At 38.4% G+C, this 21,765-nt stretch overlaps 1 protein-coding gene across 1 annotated transcript in view; it reads right to left on the bottom strand.

Moving 5' to 3' along the window:
* The window catches only part of LOC136874490 (zwei Ig domain protein zig-8), a 659,619-nt gene that overhangs the window by 507,045 nt on the left and 130,809 nt on the right, over nt 1-21,765 (bottom strand). Inside the window, exon 3 of the mRNA XM_067148121.2 lies at nt 7,684-7,894. Within this exon, the coding sequence (XP_067004222.2) occupies nt 7,684-7,894 (211 nt within the window). The remainder of the gene's footprint in view (nt 1-7,683; nt 7,895-21,765) is intronic.

Here is a 21,765-nt window from a genome sequence, read left to right as displayed (position 1 = left end):
AAAAGCTGTTAAAAGAAAAATTCTTTCGAGAAATATCTCTAGGGGAGGTGAGCTTCGAGCGACAGGTGACGTCACTTGACTCCGCCTAGCGTACTCGTAGGGTCTGGCACATACTGGAACATTCTTTACATGGATGTTCGTACGTCGGTCGGATCTTTAATGCTGGAAATAACATTTCTTTCAATTAATATGGACCAGGACCTAGGCCTTCCTGGTACATCTTCCCCTTGGTTGGACGAAAAGAAAATACGCAGGATTTTCTTTTCCAGGCTTTACTCTTCCTGTGGTACATATTGTTTTAAATTGGCTGAGTTATAAATACCCTCGAAAGTGCCGTCCAATTCTAATACTGCCGTTAGGCTTACGTACTATGGCCAATGGATTCAAGTACTTAGTTACGCAAGGCGAAATTATCCCATCATCTGTCATTTTATGAATTAAGTTACGAACTTCTTCTCGATACTTCTCGGGTACGGGATATGGTTTCTTCTGATAAGGAGACAAGTCATTTACATCAAGATGATATTCATAGTCAGCTATCTCTCCAGGCTTATCATCGAATACACATGCAAATTTCTGTAGAACGTCATTTTTAGCCTCCTCCAATTTTAATTTAATTTCCGGGTCTTCAACCACACTGGCTATTGACATTATATAATCCGGACCTATAATGGAGTTCTCATTGAATATGGACTCTGCATCGTCCTCACTTTGGTCACCCTTTCTACTTTCTGCTACGGCTGGCGCAACCTCGCTCACAGCGGGCTTAATAATGTCACCACCGGCTGCTTCAAAACGGGCTCCCTTCTCTTGAACTTCCAGGTCACCTCGTCCTACCAGCTGTAGTTCTACGGAATTATTCTGTAATCTTACGAGGTTGGCATCATAGTCAATGGTTCCTTTGTATTTGATCATAAAATCTGATCCAAGTATTAAGTTGAAGTTAAGACGTGATACTACCAAAAATATGTGTTCGAACATCTGACTGTTAATTTCAAACTCTAAAAATGCCTGGGATTTACATTTAACAATCTTATCAGGAACTATCCCTCTTACTTTAATTTGAGCTGCAGGTAATAACAAAACATTGTTCTGATCTTTAAGCGAGTCTACAAGCTTATCAGAAATTAAAGAAGCTTGCGCTCCAGAATCGATGAGCGTAATCACCTGTAGGTTGCCTGTGCGTACTGTTATGACAGGTAATGAACGTGTAATAATTGGCCTTAGTGTTTGTGCGTCTTCGAATAGTAATTCGGAATCGTCAATATGCCAGTAATTGATAACAGCAGTACAATAATTTGACGTTTCGACCTCACCGTGTTCTGTAGTCAATCTCCCTATTGCGAGATCGGCGTTTTTTTTTATAGCGCCTGTTGGGTCAGGATCAGGTGATCTTTGTTCTCTTGGTCCGAATTGACGTTGATATTCCAGGGATGTAGCTCCAGGCTCATCAGGATTACGGTTTCTCTCCCTGATGTATTCCCGTGTGTCCTTCCATCTACTTTCGAGTTCTCGTCGTCTGGCCTCACGGTTTCCTTCAGGAGTGCTTTCGCGCTGTCTCCATGTATTCCTAGGTTGGTAAGGGTGTCTATCCTGATTCCTCTGACGTCTAAAATTCCGGAATCTGGTTGGGTTAGTAGGGCTTAATCTGCCTTCTTCACGTGTCCTGGGTTCCTCTCTCTCCGGCGGTTTTATTTCCGCAGAATTCGTATTTACTTCTCGACTCCTGTTAGTTTTCGGACTAGATTGGGTATTAGCCGTATCTAACCTACGCAAAGTAGCGTCAAAATGCTCCAATGTTCTAATGTTGGCAGCGACTAGTATTTCTTGCACATGAGGCGGATATTGAAGTGTCAGGATCTGAATAAGTTCAATATCTGGCAAAGGTGGATCTAAAAACTGGAGCTTCTTTAATTGCATTAGGCAGTAATCTGAATATCGGGAAGTATTGACTGAAGTATTGTATTTGCTAGAGTAGAGTTGCATCTTTACAAGGTGCTGTCTTTCTGAATCCCAAAAGCGTTTAAGAAGTGCCTGTTTAAAGTCGTCATAGTTTTTAAAGTTGCTCTTAAAAGCTATGAACCATGATAAGGCTCGTCCTTCTAGAAGTTTGGATACTACTCTAAGTTTCCTATCGTCCTCTACCCTATTTTCCTCCAGGTAATCGTCGACATTTAACAAAAATTCTCGAGCAGTGTATTCATCACGTCCTGAAAATTTGACTGGTTTGTCATCTGGTACTTTAATAAGGGTTGTTGTATTGTGTATTTCCCTCGACGAACCAGGAATTGTGACGTCATTTGTCTGTTCTTTAAGTTTAATTTGATTCATTTCTTCGGACAAATTTTTAATTTTAGAATTAATTGAGGTGTCTAAACTTTTTATTTCATTTCTCAAGTCAGTTTTAATGACTTGTACGTCTTTACAGAAAGCAGCTATCGGGGTATGCGTCCTATCTAGCTGTCCTGTAATACGCTTGTCGAGTTCTCCTTGCGTGCTCTTAATTAACCCTATCTCGCTTCGTAATTTACCCACGTCGCTCTTTAATGCATCTCGCAAGGTTTCCTGCACCTGAGCTAACTTTGCTTGAGTTTGTGAGATGTTACCATGGGATTCTTGAAATTCAGTTCGTAAATCTTTGAGTTCAGTAGAAAATGCTTGAACGGAAGGAAGAACATTTCTAAGATCTTTGTCTAAAGACTTGACGACCTCTGTCTTTATTTCTTCCTTAATAGACTCTAAGTTTTCAACAAACTGATCCCGCATGTTTTTCAATGTAGCTTCGACTTGTGCACTAGAATCAGTAAGTTTCTTTTCGAGGCGAGTTCCAGCTTCACGGAATCGTTGCTCGATAAGGGCACTAGATTCAGTGAGTCTTTTGTTAATGACTTTATCCGCTTCAGCAAACTTAGTATCCAAGGTCCTGTCAATTTTAGAAGTTAAGTCTTCAACCTTACTATTTGACTCAGTTAACTGCGCTTGAAGTTGAGTATTTTGTGCCTGCATTTGTTGTTGAAGTTGAGTATTTTGAGCCTGTAGTTGGGAATTAGACTCTACCATCTGCGTATTAATTCGATCAATCTTGGCATTCTGATCGTTAATGCTAAGCCTAAGAGCTTCGATTGCTGCAAGTAAGTTATCCATGTTTCCGGAATCTTCGAATAAGTCAAATACAACAAATTCTTTGCAGTCAAATCCTGTGCTCGAGATATAATGACTTGAATCGAACCCTGAATGTTGCGATTATTACAAGTGCATCATTTATTATTATAGCACGGCTTCAAAATCGAGTCCTTGAAATTGCGATGTCATCTATTATTATAGTATGGCTCCAAAATCGTGCCCTTGAAGTTGGGGCGCCATCTATTATTATACTATCCTCTCTGTACCAGGAAAAGTTGTGGGCAAAGGGCATGAGTAGGACCTCAGGGAGTGGAACGGTGTTTTGGAGCCGATACAGAGAAGGATAGTCTCGCAGAGCGAATAATAGATGGTAAATAATTTTTTTTCAAAACAATTTATTAATTTCTCACCCTGCGGTATGATTGTTGACTCAAAATTTATATTGAAATTAAATGTTGAAAATAATCTTCTTGAAAAAAAAAATGGCATAAATATCATTGGTTTCAAAGTCTTTCATATGTGTGAATTTCCACCTAAAGTCTTTTTAAACCTAAGCACACTTTTATAATGGTAAATGGATATGAGAAATTATTAAAAGTTTTCAGTTCTCAGTTCGTCAATCTCGTTATACAGCACACTTGAAATCCTACAGTCTTTCTACGAGAAATGAAATTGAAATTAAATTTATCACTTTTGAGAAATTATGGAAATTGTTCACACGCGACACTGAAGTTTCACTGTTCAAAATAAATGAAAAAGTTTAGTCAGTTTGTTACTCACTTATGACAAGAACTGTTGTTACCAAATGTCGAAAGATGGACATCTGGAATGTTCCATGTAGAATCAGGATCGGCGATGTTGACGTTCCCGATGAGGTGATGACAGCTGGAACTGTTGAGTTTCGCACACGAAAATTCATTTAGTGCGACTGGTTATCACTTACACTGTTGAACACTATTTATGGCGTATGAAGAATCACAGTCCTTTCTGTACTAAATACTATTTACAGTCGTTATTGAAACGTTCTTAATCACACAGTTCACACTTGAAGAAAGAAAAAAAAAAGAAAGCAAGTCGATAAGCACAGTCTGTGAACACAGTCATTAAGTTAGATTTTCTGCTAATCCTGTTATATTAACTCAGAAAAGTTCTTACTTTTTCATTCAAAATATTGATGTGACGTGAATAAAGAAATATAATGCAATACTCGAGAAGAAAACAATAAGTTCTGGTGATTCTTAAGTATTAGGCTCTGTAGAAGTTTAATGTTACTTGACGTTGCCTAAGTCCACACGTAATGAAATAGTTAATATTTGTACTCCAATAAGTTCACTCGTGTTACAGTCTTAAATGTCTTTTTAGGATTATATTGTAATCGCGACGCGACATACTAACTGCAGTGCGACGTCCTTTATCGGCGATAGAATTTCGCGTTCTGGAGATACGACGAAAGTACTTCTACCGTGACTGCGCGAACATACTGTACGCGGGCCGGTCTCTTCACTATCTCACTCACACAGTTGTCTGCTTGTCCTTGTACGGTACTGTACTGTACTGCACTGGTTTGCGGGCTATCTGGCCTTGACATATATAGATGCCAGCGCAGGGAGGGGTGGCAGCTCTCTCTCGGCCATGTGACCGTAATTACGTAATTTCGTTGAGACTTTAAATTGTTATAACTCAACAACCGTTTGATGAATTAATTTGAAATTTACAGGGATTAACTTTTATGATGTTTGCTATAATTCAGCGTTTGTCCCGTTGAAATTGGTTAAGGTGTTAAAAAGCTGTTAAAAGAAAAATTCTTTCGAGAAATATCTCTAGGGGAGGTGAGCTTCGAGCGACAGGTGACGTCACTTGACTCCGCCTAGCGTACTCGTAGGGTCTGGCACATACTGGAACATTCTTTACATGGATGTTCGTACGTCGGTCGGATCTTTAATGCTGGAAATAACATTTCTTTCAATTAATATGGACCAGGACCTAGGCCTTCCTGGTACAATACTAACACATCTTATAAACAGCGTTACCCACAGGGTCCTAAAAGGTAAGTGTACAAAATTTGGTTCAGATTGGTGGAACGGTATGAATTTTATAAGGAATAGGCAGACACACAGAAGACAGACAGACAGACATTCTGCTTTCTGTACACAGATTATATCATGAAGTGATTATAGACTGATAGATTCTTAGGGGAATCACAGGTAGAGCCCAGTCCAACTCGTGGTCCCAAGTTTGTGGGTTCGAGCTAGCCTGATGTAGTCAATTTAATAAAAATGTTATTTTGCTTTACGTCCCACTAAATACTTTTACGGTTTTCGGGGACGCCGAGGTGCCGGAATTTAGTTCTTCAGGAGTTCTTTTACGTGCCAGTAAAGCTGTCGACACGAGGCTGTCGTATTTAAGCACCTTTAAATACCACCGGACTGAGCCAGGATCAAACCTGCCAAGTTGGAGTCAGAAGGCCAGCGCCTCAACCGTCTGAGCCACTCAGCCCGGCAAGTCAATTTTTAAAAAGCGCCGAAATATATATTCACTCCCTGTGATTGCTATTGGACAGTTGGACATCTCTGCTAGTTAACTGTCACCCAACAAAACTAAATTATGTCAGAGATAGGAACTGCCCTGTAGAATTCTAATTACGTTTTACATAAAAGTCTCCAATTCGGTAGATGAAGTCACATTATTATTATTATTATTATTATTATTATTATTATTATTATTATTATTATTATTATTATTATTATTATTTATTCGATCATATCTGTAATGATTAATATATCGGTAAGTATTGATACCATTATCTCGATTGTTATTAGTTTCTTTAATAAGGATTATTATAATATTAACAATCACTCTATACATGGTGGGACTCAGAGCATGACGGCTTTTATAGTTTCAAATGAAATGTCAGGTACAGTATTAAGCGATTTGGCTACGTGGTTTGTATCACGCGTCAATCAGGTACCATTCTGGAGTTATAGTGTTCAAACCCCTGTCGGCAGCTCTTCCCTGACCTATCCCTGTCATATCCCATCGGAACAACGTAAAACAAATAAAAAAAAAAATTCTTTAGGGTCAAATGGTTTGCAGTATTGGTTTATTAAACCAAACTCCATGACACAATAGTTGCATATAACAAGATTCCGTTTTCATGGCTTTCTAGAACGTGGCCACCGTCAGATAGATAATCAATTTTAATCACATAGGTTGAGTAGACCTTAACTAGTTCTCAGATTCAGATAATGAGCACTGGCCTGGTCGGAAAACGAACTTAGTGCCCCCAGACTCGGGTGTCGGCATGATACTTTTCTTTCACTAAAAGAATTCTGTGAATAACAGGCGAGGAAATGTGATAGTCTTACATTATCCTACAGAGTACGGTAACTGTAGCAACAAGTTATTACAATGCACAGTGTTCAGTACGTAACATACGACAGAATTATGTTAGCTACTACGTATATTGCCTATTTATGTTTGAAGGGAGTATCATCTTAGCTTGAAAACTACCAAAAGCACTTACATTGGTTCATTTTGCGAGCATGGTTCTGCTCTTTGAATACTTTAGTCCTCTTTGCGCTCACTTCACTTACAATATATGTTTCTGTGTTTTACTATAAACAACACCTCGCTATGTGGACAGGCAGTAGAGCGCTAGCATTCAGATCCCAAAATTGTTGGCTTAACCCCGGCAGATGTAGCCCAATTATTAATATTTAAAAAAATCCATTTGGCACTTTATGGCGAACGATGTCCGGATGATTATTATCTCTGACGACATATTTAGTACTCAAAACAATAGCGTTGATATCAACGAACTATTTTGCAACATCCAAGCAATAAATTTTAAATTTTACTTCATCAATGCATCACTTCCTCATGGATCGACAAAATTTATGAACTGTCTGATTTGACTCCAGGGCAATTTTCAATGTATTGCACGAATACAGCTTTTACTTGAAAAGCTGCATATTACCAAGGGTATTCATTAAATGAAATGGTCAAAATTATCTCTTTCTGCTAGAATATAGGCCTGATTACCTCACCATATCGAATTCCGGACACGCTGCAATATTCCGGAATAGTACATCATTATTTTCTGACGGGCTCCATGATTTGTTAATGAGATTTTAGAGAGAGATGGACATTATAAAGCACCTATGAACATATCGAAGGGTATAATTTTTTAACTTGCTTTACGTCGCTTCGACACAGGTAAGTATTATGCCGACGATGGCATGGGGCAGGGCTAGTTAGCAGTTAGAAGGGAGCGACCATGGTCTTAACTATGTTACAGCCGCAACATTTGCCTGGTGTGAAAATTGGAAACCACAGAAAAGTGTCTTCAGGGCTGCCGAAATTGGTGTTCGAAACGTATTGAAGGATAGTAATATTATACTTGCCATTCTGATAACTCAGAAATTAAACATTTTTTGGACCCACGTTCATTGATAATCTACATTTCTTCCCAACACATCAGTAACCGAATTCTGAGATATCACATATTTATGTATATATATTGATGTATATTTATGTATATATATTGATGCAGGTACTTACCGACAACGGAGAGGTACATGGAGTGTCCTATTGGCGGTGTTGTGCTAACTTGGCACTCGTATATGCCCGAATCCCTTCGCTGTGGATATCGGATCTGCAACATCCAGTCTTCTGTCTGTGGAGAATGGATGGACTGGAACCGCTGGTCGCTAGTGTACGTGTAGCGGCCCACAGTTAGCAGATGTATATCACGATGTCTCACCCACGAGACCTGGAAAAACGAGATAAAGAATATTCCCCACAATCCAGGAATTTTCACTACTAAGTGGTGTATGAAAATGCCTCCCGTAGACAAGCGACACGCCTAAGTCAGATAGTCTCAATGGGTAGCTTTGTCATATCCACTGTTTTTAAATTTACCATACTAACACGCCACAATCACTGCCGATCGATTCAGGTATTAAATACGAAGGGGAGTCTATGCATTTTTGGTTACAGGTTAGTCTCACTAGGTACTTTAACGGTTTTTGGAGACGCCGAGGTGCCAGAAATGTATCCCAAAAAGATTCTTACACCTGACAGTAAATCTACCGGACCAAGGCTAGCTTATGTGATAACCTTCAAATACCAACCCACTGAACCGGAATCGAACCTGCCAACTTGACGTCAGAAGGTTAGCGCTCTACCACCTGAGTTACTGAGCTCGGCAGCTCCAATAATTAAGATGACGATTGCAAAGCAAAACTATACTTCTACGTGACTTGTGATAATATGTTCATAGCTCTGGACCATGGGGCGATAGAAGTAAGCCTACATGAAAGTCTAGGACATGCTCTTCCCAGAACTGTCCCACATTTTTGGCCGTCTTGGCATGTCGCACTATCTTAGTGAAAAGTGCCATCTGTCCGGGGAAGACAAGCAGCATGTATGAGTGCAAGCAAACTGTAAGGTGGATTCACTCTTCGGCAGTGCCTACCACATGGACAAGTGGATCCCAAATAATTTCGCGATTATTTTCCCAAGAATGTAACGCACCCACCAGCAGCTTGTTCCTTTTCAACGATGGTTACAGAGTGTTTGTTCTGCGTTTTTCCTCGCCTACCAAACCTTCATCAAGCAGAAGAGGTCCAATTCCGATATTACTGTGACACGTGAAACTTTCTCCGCCAAACCACCTTCGGTAGCATTGGTTCAGTTGTCATTCGTTTGCTTTGGGGCCCAATATGAAGGTGGGTTCGCTGAACTTGTGCTTAATACGTTCGTCGGGTAATCTCCTGGATCGGTTTGACGGTGGGTTGCTTCACTGTAGCGTGTGGTACTTTACAGTGGTGGTATTTGTCCAATCGCCATAGAATCACGTGAAAATTTCACATACTTCGGTACTCAAGAAACAGAGCTACCCTTATCTCGGAAGTCTAAAATCACCATACCGGGCGAGTTGGCCGTGCGCGTAGAGGCGTGCGGCTGTGAGCTTGCATCCGGGAGATAGTAGGTTCGAATCCCACTATCGGCAGCTCTGAAAATGGTTTTCCGTGGTTTCCCATCTTCACACCAGGCAAATGCTGTGGCTGTACCTTAATTAAGGCCACGGCCGCTTCCTTCCAACTCCTAGGCCTCTCCTATCCCATCGTCGCCATAAGACCTATCTGTGTCGGCGCGGCGTAAAGCCCCTAGCAAAAAAAAAAAATCACCATACCTTCAATTCGGATAAATCGTACCTTTTTCCAATGACAGCAACTAGTGATATGTGTACCAACAGCCTATCGGGCACCTTGCATACTCTCTCACGACACATGATGTATTTCATGAGCTACACGCTGCTGGCATGAGATGCAGGAGTGGTCTCAATAATGTACATCTGCATTCATGATTGAAATAATGTAACAATAATATCCAAACGCTGATCAGAATTTGCAGCATATTAGACCTTATAACCATGGGGCTCGTAATATTCCCAAGGAAAATGAATATATTAATCCAAAAGAACATGCAGTTATTAAAACAATGCATTGAGTTTGCTGAAAGTTGCTCTTATTGGTTTTATTTCTCAAGAATAGTGTGAACAATATAAACACTGGACATTATTGTTAAAAATCATTCTAAACTACAAACAAATGATAAGAACAGAATGGGACAAGAGCGTCGAGTGGCCCACCCGAACCTCTTCATCACCACGGTGATCAGTATCCACACAGGTGACTACATTAATTCGAAAGCATTTTCCACCACTGAGGCAGTAGATGTGCTCAGTTGAGGATCCAGTAGAGTAGAACTCGCCTCACGACGCCCAGCCGCCTTAACTTTGTGACGCTCCCGGTTAGCCTTTGATGCTCTGAATTGGTGAATTTCGACTGTTTGTTATTCTGAAAATTCACACTCTCCTCTCGAATGCCTTTTCGAACATAGTGAAGCTATCTCTATTTCTCGTGACATTTTTTGAATGAAAGTAATTTACTGAACTTTTCTCGTATCACAGTTTTCTGAACTTATATTCGATTTACAGTCACTCAGATGAATCAAATTACATCCCACCTCACCGGATACATTGGATGCACTAATTGTTATCCGCGTGGCACGATGAATTTAATACCTCAAGATGGCGGCGCTATTGTATCACTTGATGACGTTGTATCGAGGTCAAATGTCGTTATATTGAGGTGAAACTCTCGTTGCAGGTGATCCTTCCTTTATACAATAAAGCATTAAACACTTTCATAGTACGGGTCGTATAGGTAAAATGTCGACTGTAAAACGTTCATCCTTTAATGCTGAAAACATTTCTTAACGGACGAAGTAGGAGTTCCCATATACGAAAAACGTAATATTAAGCAATTTTCTCAATTGTTCCGAACGTTGAAGGGCTAATGGGCTCGGAAAGGTTTCCAAGTGTGAGCCTTGGATAGCTTTATCAAACTAAAACAAAAAGCTGAATATCACTTCCGGTCTAAATGCAGTTCAGGAAAACAGCCTAAAATAGCTTGTTTCTTCACTCGTTTTTCTTTATCCAAATCTCAGCCAAATTAACTTATTTACATTAATCTTTCTTTCTGAATGAATACTTCTGCCTTTTGAAGATCCTCGCATACAAACTCCCCTTGTCTATTAATCATTCCTGGAATATCCTTCCTGGAACCTCTTTCTGCAGTGACTAGTACTAGTACTAGTGACACAGACACCTGTCTTGAATTCTGATCCTGAATAGAGCCCTGAGCCTGCAATATCCCTCCTCTTAAAACATTAGACCACCTGTCTTCTACAATTCCCCCCCCCCTTTCCTTTTCAACCCTCTTTTACACCTACTGTATCCTGCACATAGTTTGAAGGAGGCCCATTTTCCTTCCAGCCCTCCTAGAGAATCCTAGTTCTCTCCCTCAAACTCTCCAACTACCCTCTCATACTCCTTAATACCTGGCCACACCCACAGTTCCTAAAATTGCACACCTTAGCCATTCTTTACGGAATAATGAAGAAGAAAGGTATAATAACCTATTCTGTGCAAAAAATGAAAGGAAATAATTATTGTCTAGGATAGTACACATGGCAATAAGGTAATTAATACACTACTACACTACAATATTATTTATTCATAATACATTTTAATTCTACAACACTCTAGCAGGATAAAAACTGCCGTTAATTACTGATTCCGAAAGGAGTACATAAGAATTACACAATTCAAAACTGCAGTTAAGCCTATCCCAATTACAACAACATAATTCTAGTAAGAGTGTTTGTATAGATACTTCTTCTACACAAATATTTCACAATAATATAATAAACGCGCTAGTTTCTAATAAGATACTACAATACACGACAATCATTTTTAAACTACGTTCACACGTGTCCTAATATCAATATATTATTTATAAGCACAAACAGAAATGAAAACTGCAATTAAATTTTGAAATTCACAAGAATTACTCATGGATTTCCAACAAATTTAAAAGCGTACACAGAATATTATAAGTATTTTATCTTACTACGCTCTAATGAAAATTAAAGTTGCCGTTTAGTTAAATGCTGAAATATCGAAAGGTTTACCGTACACAAAGATACCAATATAGCAAGCTAGATACTTTCTAATACACAATATCTTCACTAAAATTCTCAGTTAAAATGTGGTTATGTGATTATTACAGCTGGTGGATTACTATTATTTTTCCTACTCCGCGGGACGGAATAAAAGAGTCCTTAAATGTTGAAAAATAAGAGGTGGTTCATAATAATTTCTCAAAATACTTCTGTCAAAACTACGCCGGGGTTTAGAATTGCAATTATTGGGATATAGGAATTGGATTATTATTAGCTAACCGTTATTAAATACTGACAGTTCGAGGGTGCGAAATATAAATTACGGACACTTGAACTACCTAGTCAGAACTATAAATGATCGGAATAGAGGAATCAGCTGATTTTATTTATATTTTCTTTACTACACTATACGCTTGGTTCACGACTGTAACTTACAATGCAATAATTGAATACGAAGAGCGACAATAATCGATAACAATACAAAGACTGTTAGCTATTTCGGCAATGAAATACTGCATATTCTGTTGAAATCCTTTCCTTAAAGAAAATTTACATCAGTATCACGTTATTCAAAGAAATTATTACCGTACATTCGTGATAGGTGGAACAGCTGAACTGCTATTTGAAATACCCTGTCTACTGCCTGCACTAATATAACCGCTGCGGAAGTTACAACTCTGTTTAATATCCCGTCCTTGTAAGTATTCTATCAACAAACCTACTGATATTTAAATAATAATATTTTTAAAAAAGTATATCTTCTTTCCCGCAGTCTTAACCTACAACTTGAAATCTAGCGAACCAATTATTACAAACACTAAATACCAGTAACTGTGGAACGAAATGTATCACCCACATACAAAATTAGCCAAATCTTTACAAGTATTTACTACTTTATCAATAAGATAATACGGAGCTCTTGGAACAGCCAACCACTCGCTAGCGCATCCGAGAATGGATCAAAGTCAGAAAGGAGACGAGCTGCTCGACAAAGTAGTGTGATCCGAGCTGTCAGTGGAGAAATGGCATGGAATAACATTCGTACACGAATACGTTTGTGTGGTCTCTTCAAAAGTAGGAAAGATCACAATATGAAGATAAAGGTGGAATTCAGGAGGACAGTTTGGGGAAAATATTCGTTTATAGGAAGGAGAGTTACGGATAGGAATAACTTACCAAGGGAGATGATCAATTAATTTCCAATTTCTTTGCAATCATTTAAGAAAGAGCTGAGAAAACAACAGATAGGGAATCTGCCACCTGGGCGACTGCCCTAAATGCAGATCAGTAGTGATTGTTTGTTCCCACTCTCAGAACCGATACTCCAAATTAACGGAGTACTACAGGGTGATCCAATTAGCCATTTACTTTTCATCCTGGCAGCAGAGGAAGTTATGAGAATAACCCAGAAGAAGTACATAGTGTCGCACGCGTAAGCCGGCGATATAGTGATCGGATCAAAAGATCAAAAATTCGTAGCTCATACCTGTAGAATGTTTTCAATTGTGGATTTTTGTTACTCCCGCATATCCCAAGTATGTTTCCGAACCTATATACGTATTCTATATCACGCTGAACTCCTTACTCTTTATATAAGGGAGTTAATGTCCATTTCACCCCTTTCGTGAAATTTACCAACACTAGCTGTGAATATCTATTATCGTTCAAGGGTTAAACGATCTCATATTGATAAGGTATTTGAAACTTTTATGGATGACAGTAGGCAAATGTTCTTATTCCCAATTTTATTCAAAACATTAAATGCTTATTATTTACATTTGTGTTAAAATTACACGGTTTGTAAAACTGTCTTTCATGCAATAGCGTAGGTTCATAGTGAAGCAGAATTCCACTGTGTATTAGAACAATTCTTCCTTCTCATACTCCCTCTTGCGCTGACAGCATGAACTCCTCAACTCCTCCGGCAATTCAACGCGAACTCTTTCCACTGTTGACGCTTTGCTCGACGTGACGAAGGAAATGTAGCACATAGCCTGCGGGCACGTAATCTTCACCTCTCAGTTCTAGACATGTATATGCTGTTAACAGGAGGCTTCAATATTATGCATTTTCCTACGCATTAACATTTACTTGAATTATTATAGATCAATATTATACGCATGTTCAAAGTCTGAGTTAGTCCAAATGTACTTACAGAATCCTTAAGCAGATACAATAATTATTTTGTTCCTTGTAAATGAATATTTCTTGGGAACTATCAAAACATACCGTCGTTGATAGGTCGGTTGATTACAATCTGGCTGACACTGTGTGACTTTTAGACGTAGGATTAAAGTTACCGTGATAATCTTGGCACTTACACGTTTTGCAGATTTATTCAGCAAAATTATTGATGAAAATGAAGCCCGTCCCATCTGGATTAGTAGCATTACAGTTCCAATGTGGAAAGGTATAGTTGATGTCATGGAATGTTCCACTTAGCATCCAATTCACCTACTAAGCCACACAATGAAAATCTCTTAACGTGTTATGGATACTCATGGTTATCACCTCAAACCAATGTGGTTTTGAAAAACAAAGTGGGAATATAGATACAATACACGCCGTATGCCCTCTAATATTACGATACCATGAAAAACAGAGAACACTCCACTTGTGTTTCTTGAATCTTGAAAAGGCGTTGGATAAAGTGCTACATAAAGTTATATAGCAAACGCTTAGAATGCATGGAGTACCGGAAGTTTATGTTCCACGGACCCAGATCCTTTAACCTGATATTACCACTCAGGTCCGATCCGTAACAGGAACCTCAGCACATTTTAACATCCACTTTGGTGTTCATTAGGGATCGTGTTTGTATCCACTTCTATTTCTCCGGTGCCTAGACACCACAGCTGCGGAAGTGCATACTCCACACTCTTTGACAGTGGTTAAATGTCAAAGATATCATGGTTGCGGACGAAACTCGGCAAGACTTACAGCAGAAAATCCAAATCTGGAAAGCTCGCCTTGATGCTTACGGGATGAAGAAGACGCTGTACTTGTACTGTCGAGAGCATAATCGTGAGCCAGTTAACACTGGTGGCGTGACACCAACTATTTCAAGTATTTGGGATCGGTCATCTAGTCTGATTGTACAACACTTTCAGATTCACAGAAGAGTGTCTTCGCAGCCTTGATGAAGTGGCGCATGGCTACAGGAGTTCTTATCTAACGGAAGATGTCACTATACAGGAAATCGAAGATTTACTGAACGTCAGTACGCCCAGTGGCATTCTACGGGACGGAGCTATGGCCCCTCACAAAGAAACATGAACAACGGACCACATCAGTAATCAGGGTATAAGGACAACATTTGATGTGGTTCCAACAATCGAGGAAACGTATGAGACTCGCCTGAGATGGCATGGCAATGTAATGCGCACCAACGGCCTCTTAGAACTGAACTATGAGGGCCGTCGATCACCAGGGCGGCCACAGGAACAAAGTGGGATAAACGCTGAAGAGGAGTAGTAGTCGATTAAACATGACTTCATTAAACATCGCTACATAAGATGAAACGATCATTCCACTAAAAATTATTCAAGAAAATAATACATAATACATTTGATTCTGTAGGACTATTGAACTTCATCTCCTTTCATGTTACGCAAGTTACAACTGGCAAAAAAAAAGATGTCTGTCCGAGAACAAACTAATACAAAGGTAATTTTGTCCCATAGTTCAGCAGCCGCTTGTTTCAAAATGAGTATATAAACAAATCTGAAAGCTGTAACTGTTTTATGTAACTTCCTTCGTAACGATTTAAATCGGAATTATTTAAAAACCCTACAGGTATGTATAATGCATCATTATTTCCCAAATGATTCTAAGTTTAATGTAATGGGGTTCAAATTTAATGTCCTAATGCGTACCAAAGTGATAAAATACGATGTATAACGGAAGTAGTATATTTTAATTTCGTTTCTCCTCAGCTTCTGAGTAGCCTTAGCGCTCATGAAGTTGCCCTGTTAGAAATCTAAGGTCAGTTAGGGTAGATAATATTTATTCAGAAATATTTCTAGAGCAGAACACCTTTACACTGGCTGATGTGCTTCCACCATGCTCCGTATAGAAGAAAATGTTAATATGTCGGCTGTCGCATTCATAGCAATAAATTTACGTCATTGCTATGCTCACTTAACCATGGTACCTAATCTGAGAGTTAGCTACTACACGTTTTTGTAAAAGATAACCGGAAATAATCTGTTTTAAATTTTTTATGTGACAAATCCTTGTGAGAATGCTCATACGAAATTCCTTGATATTACCGATTAGTCTTTGATGCTCTGAATTGGTGATTTTCGACTGTTTGTAATTCTGACAAGCCACACTCTCCTCTCGAATACTTTTCGAACATAATGAATCCATGTATTGTCTGTCTCTCGGTACATTTTGTAAATTAAAGGATGTTTCAAGTCGCATACGTCTTTTCATTTATATGAAAATTGTTTATGATTACTCGCATGTATATTTTAAAGGTTTATTTTTATAATTGGCTTTACGTCGTACCTGCACAGACAGATATTATGGTGACGATGGTATTGGAAAGATGTAGGAGTGGGAAGGAAGTGATCGTGGGCTTAAATAAGGTGCAGCCCCAGGATTTGCCTGGTGTGAAAATGGGAAAACACGGAAATTCATCTTGAAGGCTGCCGACAATGGGATTTGAACCCATTATCTCCCGAATGCAAGCTCACTGCTGCTCAACCTTGATCGCATGGCCAACTCGCTTGATTATTTTAAGTGTTGGGGTGTTGTGAAGTAACTCTATTGCTTCTGCACCAAAATAAATAAATAAATAATGAAATAAATAAATAAATAAATAAATAAATAAATAAATAACCATTTTGTTTATATTTATTCTGCTATTTTAATAAAAAATTATGAGGGTCCATTTAAATTATACTCTTGAATTAGTGTTGGAATTTGTTGCAGTATTGTCGGGTGAATCGACTTTTGAAGCAAATCAATGTAAGACCATTGATACTAATGCTCGTTTTTTTTTGTTTTTTTTTTTTTGCTAGGGGCTTTACGTCGCACCGACACAGATAGGTCTTATGGCGACGATGGGATAGGAAAGGCCTAGGAGTTGGAAGGAAGCGGCCGTGGCCTTAATTAAGGTACAGCCCCAGCATTTGCCTGGTGTGAAAATGGGAAAACACGGAAAACCATCTTCAGGGCTGCCGATAGTGGGATTCGAACCTACTATCTCCCGGATGCAAGCTCACAGCCGCGCGCCTCTACGCGCACGGCCAACTCGCCCGGTAATGCTCGTTTAAAACGCCCAGTAATGAAAACTATGAGCATCCAAATAGTTACGTAGCAAGGGGAGTATGGTACAATGTTCATTGTTAATTTTCCATTTTCAAGGTAAATAGGCTAATTTATTGAAGGCTTCACGATGAACTACAACCAAATACAAAATCTGAGGTACAGCGCTCAGTGAGAAATGTTAGATGTAAGAAGGCTCCATGACCCGACGTATTACATGAAGACATACTAATGCTCATAAGTGAACCAAATATTGACCATCTACGAAGACCATTCAGATCTACACGGAACTTGTATAATACATTGAAAATGGCTCCGGTTCACTTTCATTGTTATTGCCATTGAGCAAACAAGTGTGGTAACTTCCAATGAGTCGGTCTCATGAAGCATGTGCTGAAAATATTCCTTTGAATTATCTATGCAAGGATCATGACCAATTGCTAATTTGACGTTGATGAGTCTGAAATATGGTTTAGCAGTGCTTTTGTAAGAGAGAATCTTTGCACAAATATACAGTATTCGTTCAAAATACAGTAACCAAGGAAGAGATATCTCTGTCTGTATCACCGATTATGAGAAGGCATTTTATAAAGTAAAGCACGAAAAGTCTACAAGAAATACAACTCAACACTAAAGATACCCGCATTACCGAGAATTTATACCAGAACCAGTCTTCTAAAATCAAAGTAGGTCACCCAACAGTACCAACATCAGCATACAGAAAAGACTTCATCAGGGCACGAACATTCTCGCATGACATACTCAGAAAGTTAATTTTTTAAAAGCCTCATTAAATACTGTAAAATGTTCATGTTGGTGCATTTGGTGCTATACTGAATACGTATATAATTAGGTTTGCTGGCGACGCGTTACCTTCTCTGACAGCATTGATGTTCTTCAACAATTAATAAAGGACAGTAACACTAGATCTGAAAAATATTGTCTCAATATTGGTGTAAATAAGACGAAATTTATGGCAGAGAATCGTCTAAATTATGACCAAGCTACTCTGAGTATCAGAGGTCTTCCAGCAGAGTGTGTTCGATACTTTGTACCACTGACAATCCAGACCCCGACATTGAAATTAGAAGCCGCATAAAAATAGCATGCAGTGTAGACTAGTTGATTGAAAACAACGTCGACAGCGCTTTGTATGTTGTGCGGGACGGGAAACTGACGATTTTTTAAATCTGGGAGTTACGACTGGAAACACATTGTTGGGTGCAATGGAACGTCGAAGTTTGGCAAAGTCTCGGACATGAATTGTGCATTCCACATTTTCTCAAGAAATATCCACCAACCCAACAGGCGCATCAGATCGTCAGTTGAATTACAGAAGGGGTTTCGAATAGACCTCCGACTTTATGACACCGGTAATCTCTCGAGATCGACTCTTCAAACCCGTTTAGTGATTCACTGCATGATGCGATCTTTTTATTGTGTTCATGGAGCTTTATTGACAAAGGTTGGAACGCACGTCTTTTATTATTCTTCAGTATTGGCAACTTCAACTTGAACCTACGACATAGGATGGCTAGAACATATCTCGCCGACTCTCTTACGAGAAAGCGTTCCTAAAACTGAAAAAACAGCTGGACATATTTCAACCAAGACCTGTATCTGAAATCTACGCATTCAGGATTGTGTTAACATGTGCTTATGACGTCAAGATCGTCACATGGAGTAGATATTTTTAGCGATATCTAAATTTTTATTATCGTATCTATCCGTTAACAACTTACATGTAATAAAAGCCGTAGAAAAGCATTTTTTGATCCTTTGCCATACCACATACTCATCGTTGGACAGTTAATCACGAATATATTGATTAACATTTTTCATTAATTCATTAATTCAGGCTGTCACCCAAGTGACAGACACCCAACACCTGTTTATCTATTCCTTCTCTTATATGTTTTCAAAGAAGTTGGGAAGTTATCCATAATCTTCTTTGGTAAATTACACTGGTCAACAATGATTTTGTTAAAAGTATAATTTATGGTGATTCTTATGTACTTTTGTGTGCTGATTACGAATATGAAACCAGGAACTTCCCATCACCCACAGTTTTTTCGTAATTTCAAATTTTGTTTTCATATTTACGGGTTAGCATGCTACCATTAACAAAGATTAATAAACTATTATAATTGTTGGTTTATCATACTCTTACTATATTTTTTTACTTTTTATTCTCTTAAGAATGTACAGAATTCCATATTATTCATTGTTGCCACAACAATTAGAAACTTTAAAACATTGCAGTTGTTAGTTGAATTAGAGATTTCTTTCATGCTACTGTCTGCATAGCGTTGTGCTTCCGAAGTCTATTGAAAGGAGATAGTTTGTGTTCAATATACAGTAGTGTTTCATTTTATTGTGTGAAAAATGCCTCGCAACTGTAAAAATAAACCAGATAGATCCTGTAATATATGTGGCGAGTTAACCGTTAAAGCGCAGAGGCGAAGTGTTACTACTTTAATTAAGGAAGCATATGAGTTGTAGTTTGATTGCAAGATGGATCTGAATCAGAATTGGGCCCCTAAAATATGTTGTGCTTCATGTGTAACTCTACTGACTGGATGGATGAAGGGGACTCGCTCTATGCCTTTTGGAATTCCGATGCAGTGGAGGGAACCTACGGATCATTTGACCGATTGCTATTTTTGTGTGACTAATATCTCTGGTATATCTTCAAAGTCAAAACATACAGTTGTATATCCGTGTCTGAAATCAGCAACCAGACCGGTTCTACATGGTCCAGGGCTTCCTGTACCTTCTCCACCAGATAGATCGTTGATGCATGGAGATGAAGAAGTTGATGTTGGTGAAGAGTTATATGATGATAAAATGGATGATGACCAACCCTTTGTAGAAAGTTCTGCTGCTTCTTCTGAGCCTCATTTACTTACACAATCAGATCTAAATGATTTGGTTCGTGATCTTAATTTGTCTAAAGCCAAATCAGAATTACTCGCTTCAAGACTAAAAGGCTGGAACCTTATAGAGAAAGATACCAAAGTCTGCTTCTTCCGCCAACGTCAAAAGGAATTTGAGCATCTTTTTTCTAAAAAGGAAGAACTAGTTTTCTGCAATGATGTTACAGGTCTCTTCGAGTTACTAGGGCAGCAGCATAATCCACAAGAATGGCGTTTATTCATTGATTCTTAAAAAAGAAGTTTGAAAGCGGTACTGCTTAACAATGAAAATACATTTCCATCAGTTCCTGTAGCCCATTCAGCTAACTTACAGGAATCATATGAGAACATGAAAATGGTACTATCCGTTATCCAGTATGAAAAGTATTCCTGGCAGATATGTTCAGATTTGAAAGTTGTAGCTCTCTTACTTGGTTTGCAGTTAGGATATACGAAATTTTGCTGCTTTTTATGCAAGTGGGATAGTCGAGATAGAAATAATCACTATATAAAAAAGAACTGGCCAAAAAGACAGTCATTTACTCAAGGACAGGAAAATGTCGTTCATCAGCCTCTTGTGGCATCTGACAAAATCATACTGCCCCCATTACACATAAAACTAGGTTTGATTAAGAATTTTGTAAAAGCACTTGATCATAGTACGGATGCATTTCAATTTCTCCAAACGAAATTTCCAAAAATATCTGTAGCTAAACTAAAGGAAGGCATATTTGTTGGTCCTCAGATCAAGGAACTGATGAAAGATACAGTGTTTGAATGCAAGTTAAAAACATACGAACTAGCTGCATGGTCATCATTTAAGAAGGTGGTCACAAACTTTCTAGGAAACTACAGGTCAGAGAATTACAGGGAACATATTAGTGAACTTCTACAAAACTATAAACACATGGGATGTAATATGTCTCTTAAAATACACTTCTTGGACTCGCATCTTGACTTTTTCCCTGAAAATCTCGGCGCTGTCTCAGACGAACACGGGGAACGTTTCCATCAAGACAGCGTCGAATTTGAAAGCCGTTACCAGGGAAAATGGGGTCCAAATATGCTGGCTGACTACTGCTGGTCACTCAAAAGTGTTGTTCCTCAAGCTAAGTTCAGCCGAAAATCTACCTCTCATACTTTTTAGGTATATAAATGAAATTTAAGTTTAGATAATAAATTTTAGTAGGAACAACAACATGCTTTTCATTTTTTGAAAATTACTCAAAAACTGTGAGTGATGGAAAAATTCTAAAAACAGATTTGAAATCAGCAGAAAAAAGTGTATGTAAATTAAAATGCATGTAAATTCAATTTAAGATAATAAATTTTAGTAGGAATAACAATATTAACATTTTTTAATTTTTTGAAAATTACTCAAAAACTGTACATGATAGAAAAATTCTAAAAACATTTGAAATCAGCAGAAAAAAGTGTACCAGAAACACCCTTTCACTTCCATTTAACAAACAAAAATTTAAATTGTTTTGCCCAGTGTTATTTCACCCCCTAATTCCTTTTCCCATAAACGAGTATTTTTCCCAATTTGTCCTCTTTGAATTATATCTTCCCCGGTTTTAAACATTCGAATCATATTTATTCCTCTATTAATGTCATCTAGCGCCATCGATACCGACAGATCGGATATTTATATTTATATATTTCATCTTCGGTCCCGTATTGATTTAAATATACTTAAAATTTTAGTACGAATGTACATATTTTACCTACCTGTAAAATACAATGAAATAATACCACTTAAATTAAGTGGCCTCTCTAAACACTATGTCTAAAGGACGTGTTTCGACCTACGTTAAGGTAATCTTCAGCTCTATGTAAAAAAATAAAACATTTTACTCTACCATAAATGTACCACTGTTTTATATGTGTGTCTTGTTCGTTCGAAAAACAAGTATAAATG

This window comes from Anabrus simplex, chromosome 5 (genome assembly GCF_040414725.1).
Source record: "Anabrus simplex isolate iqAnaSimp1 chromosome 5, ASM4041472v1, whole genome shotgun sequence".
Lineage (NCBI taxonomy): Eukaryota > Metazoa > Arthropoda > Insecta > Orthoptera > Tettigoniidae > Anabrus > Anabrus simplex.
Note: the sequence above shows the minus strand (reverse complement) of the source record. Positions and strands in the feature narration are given on the sequence as shown.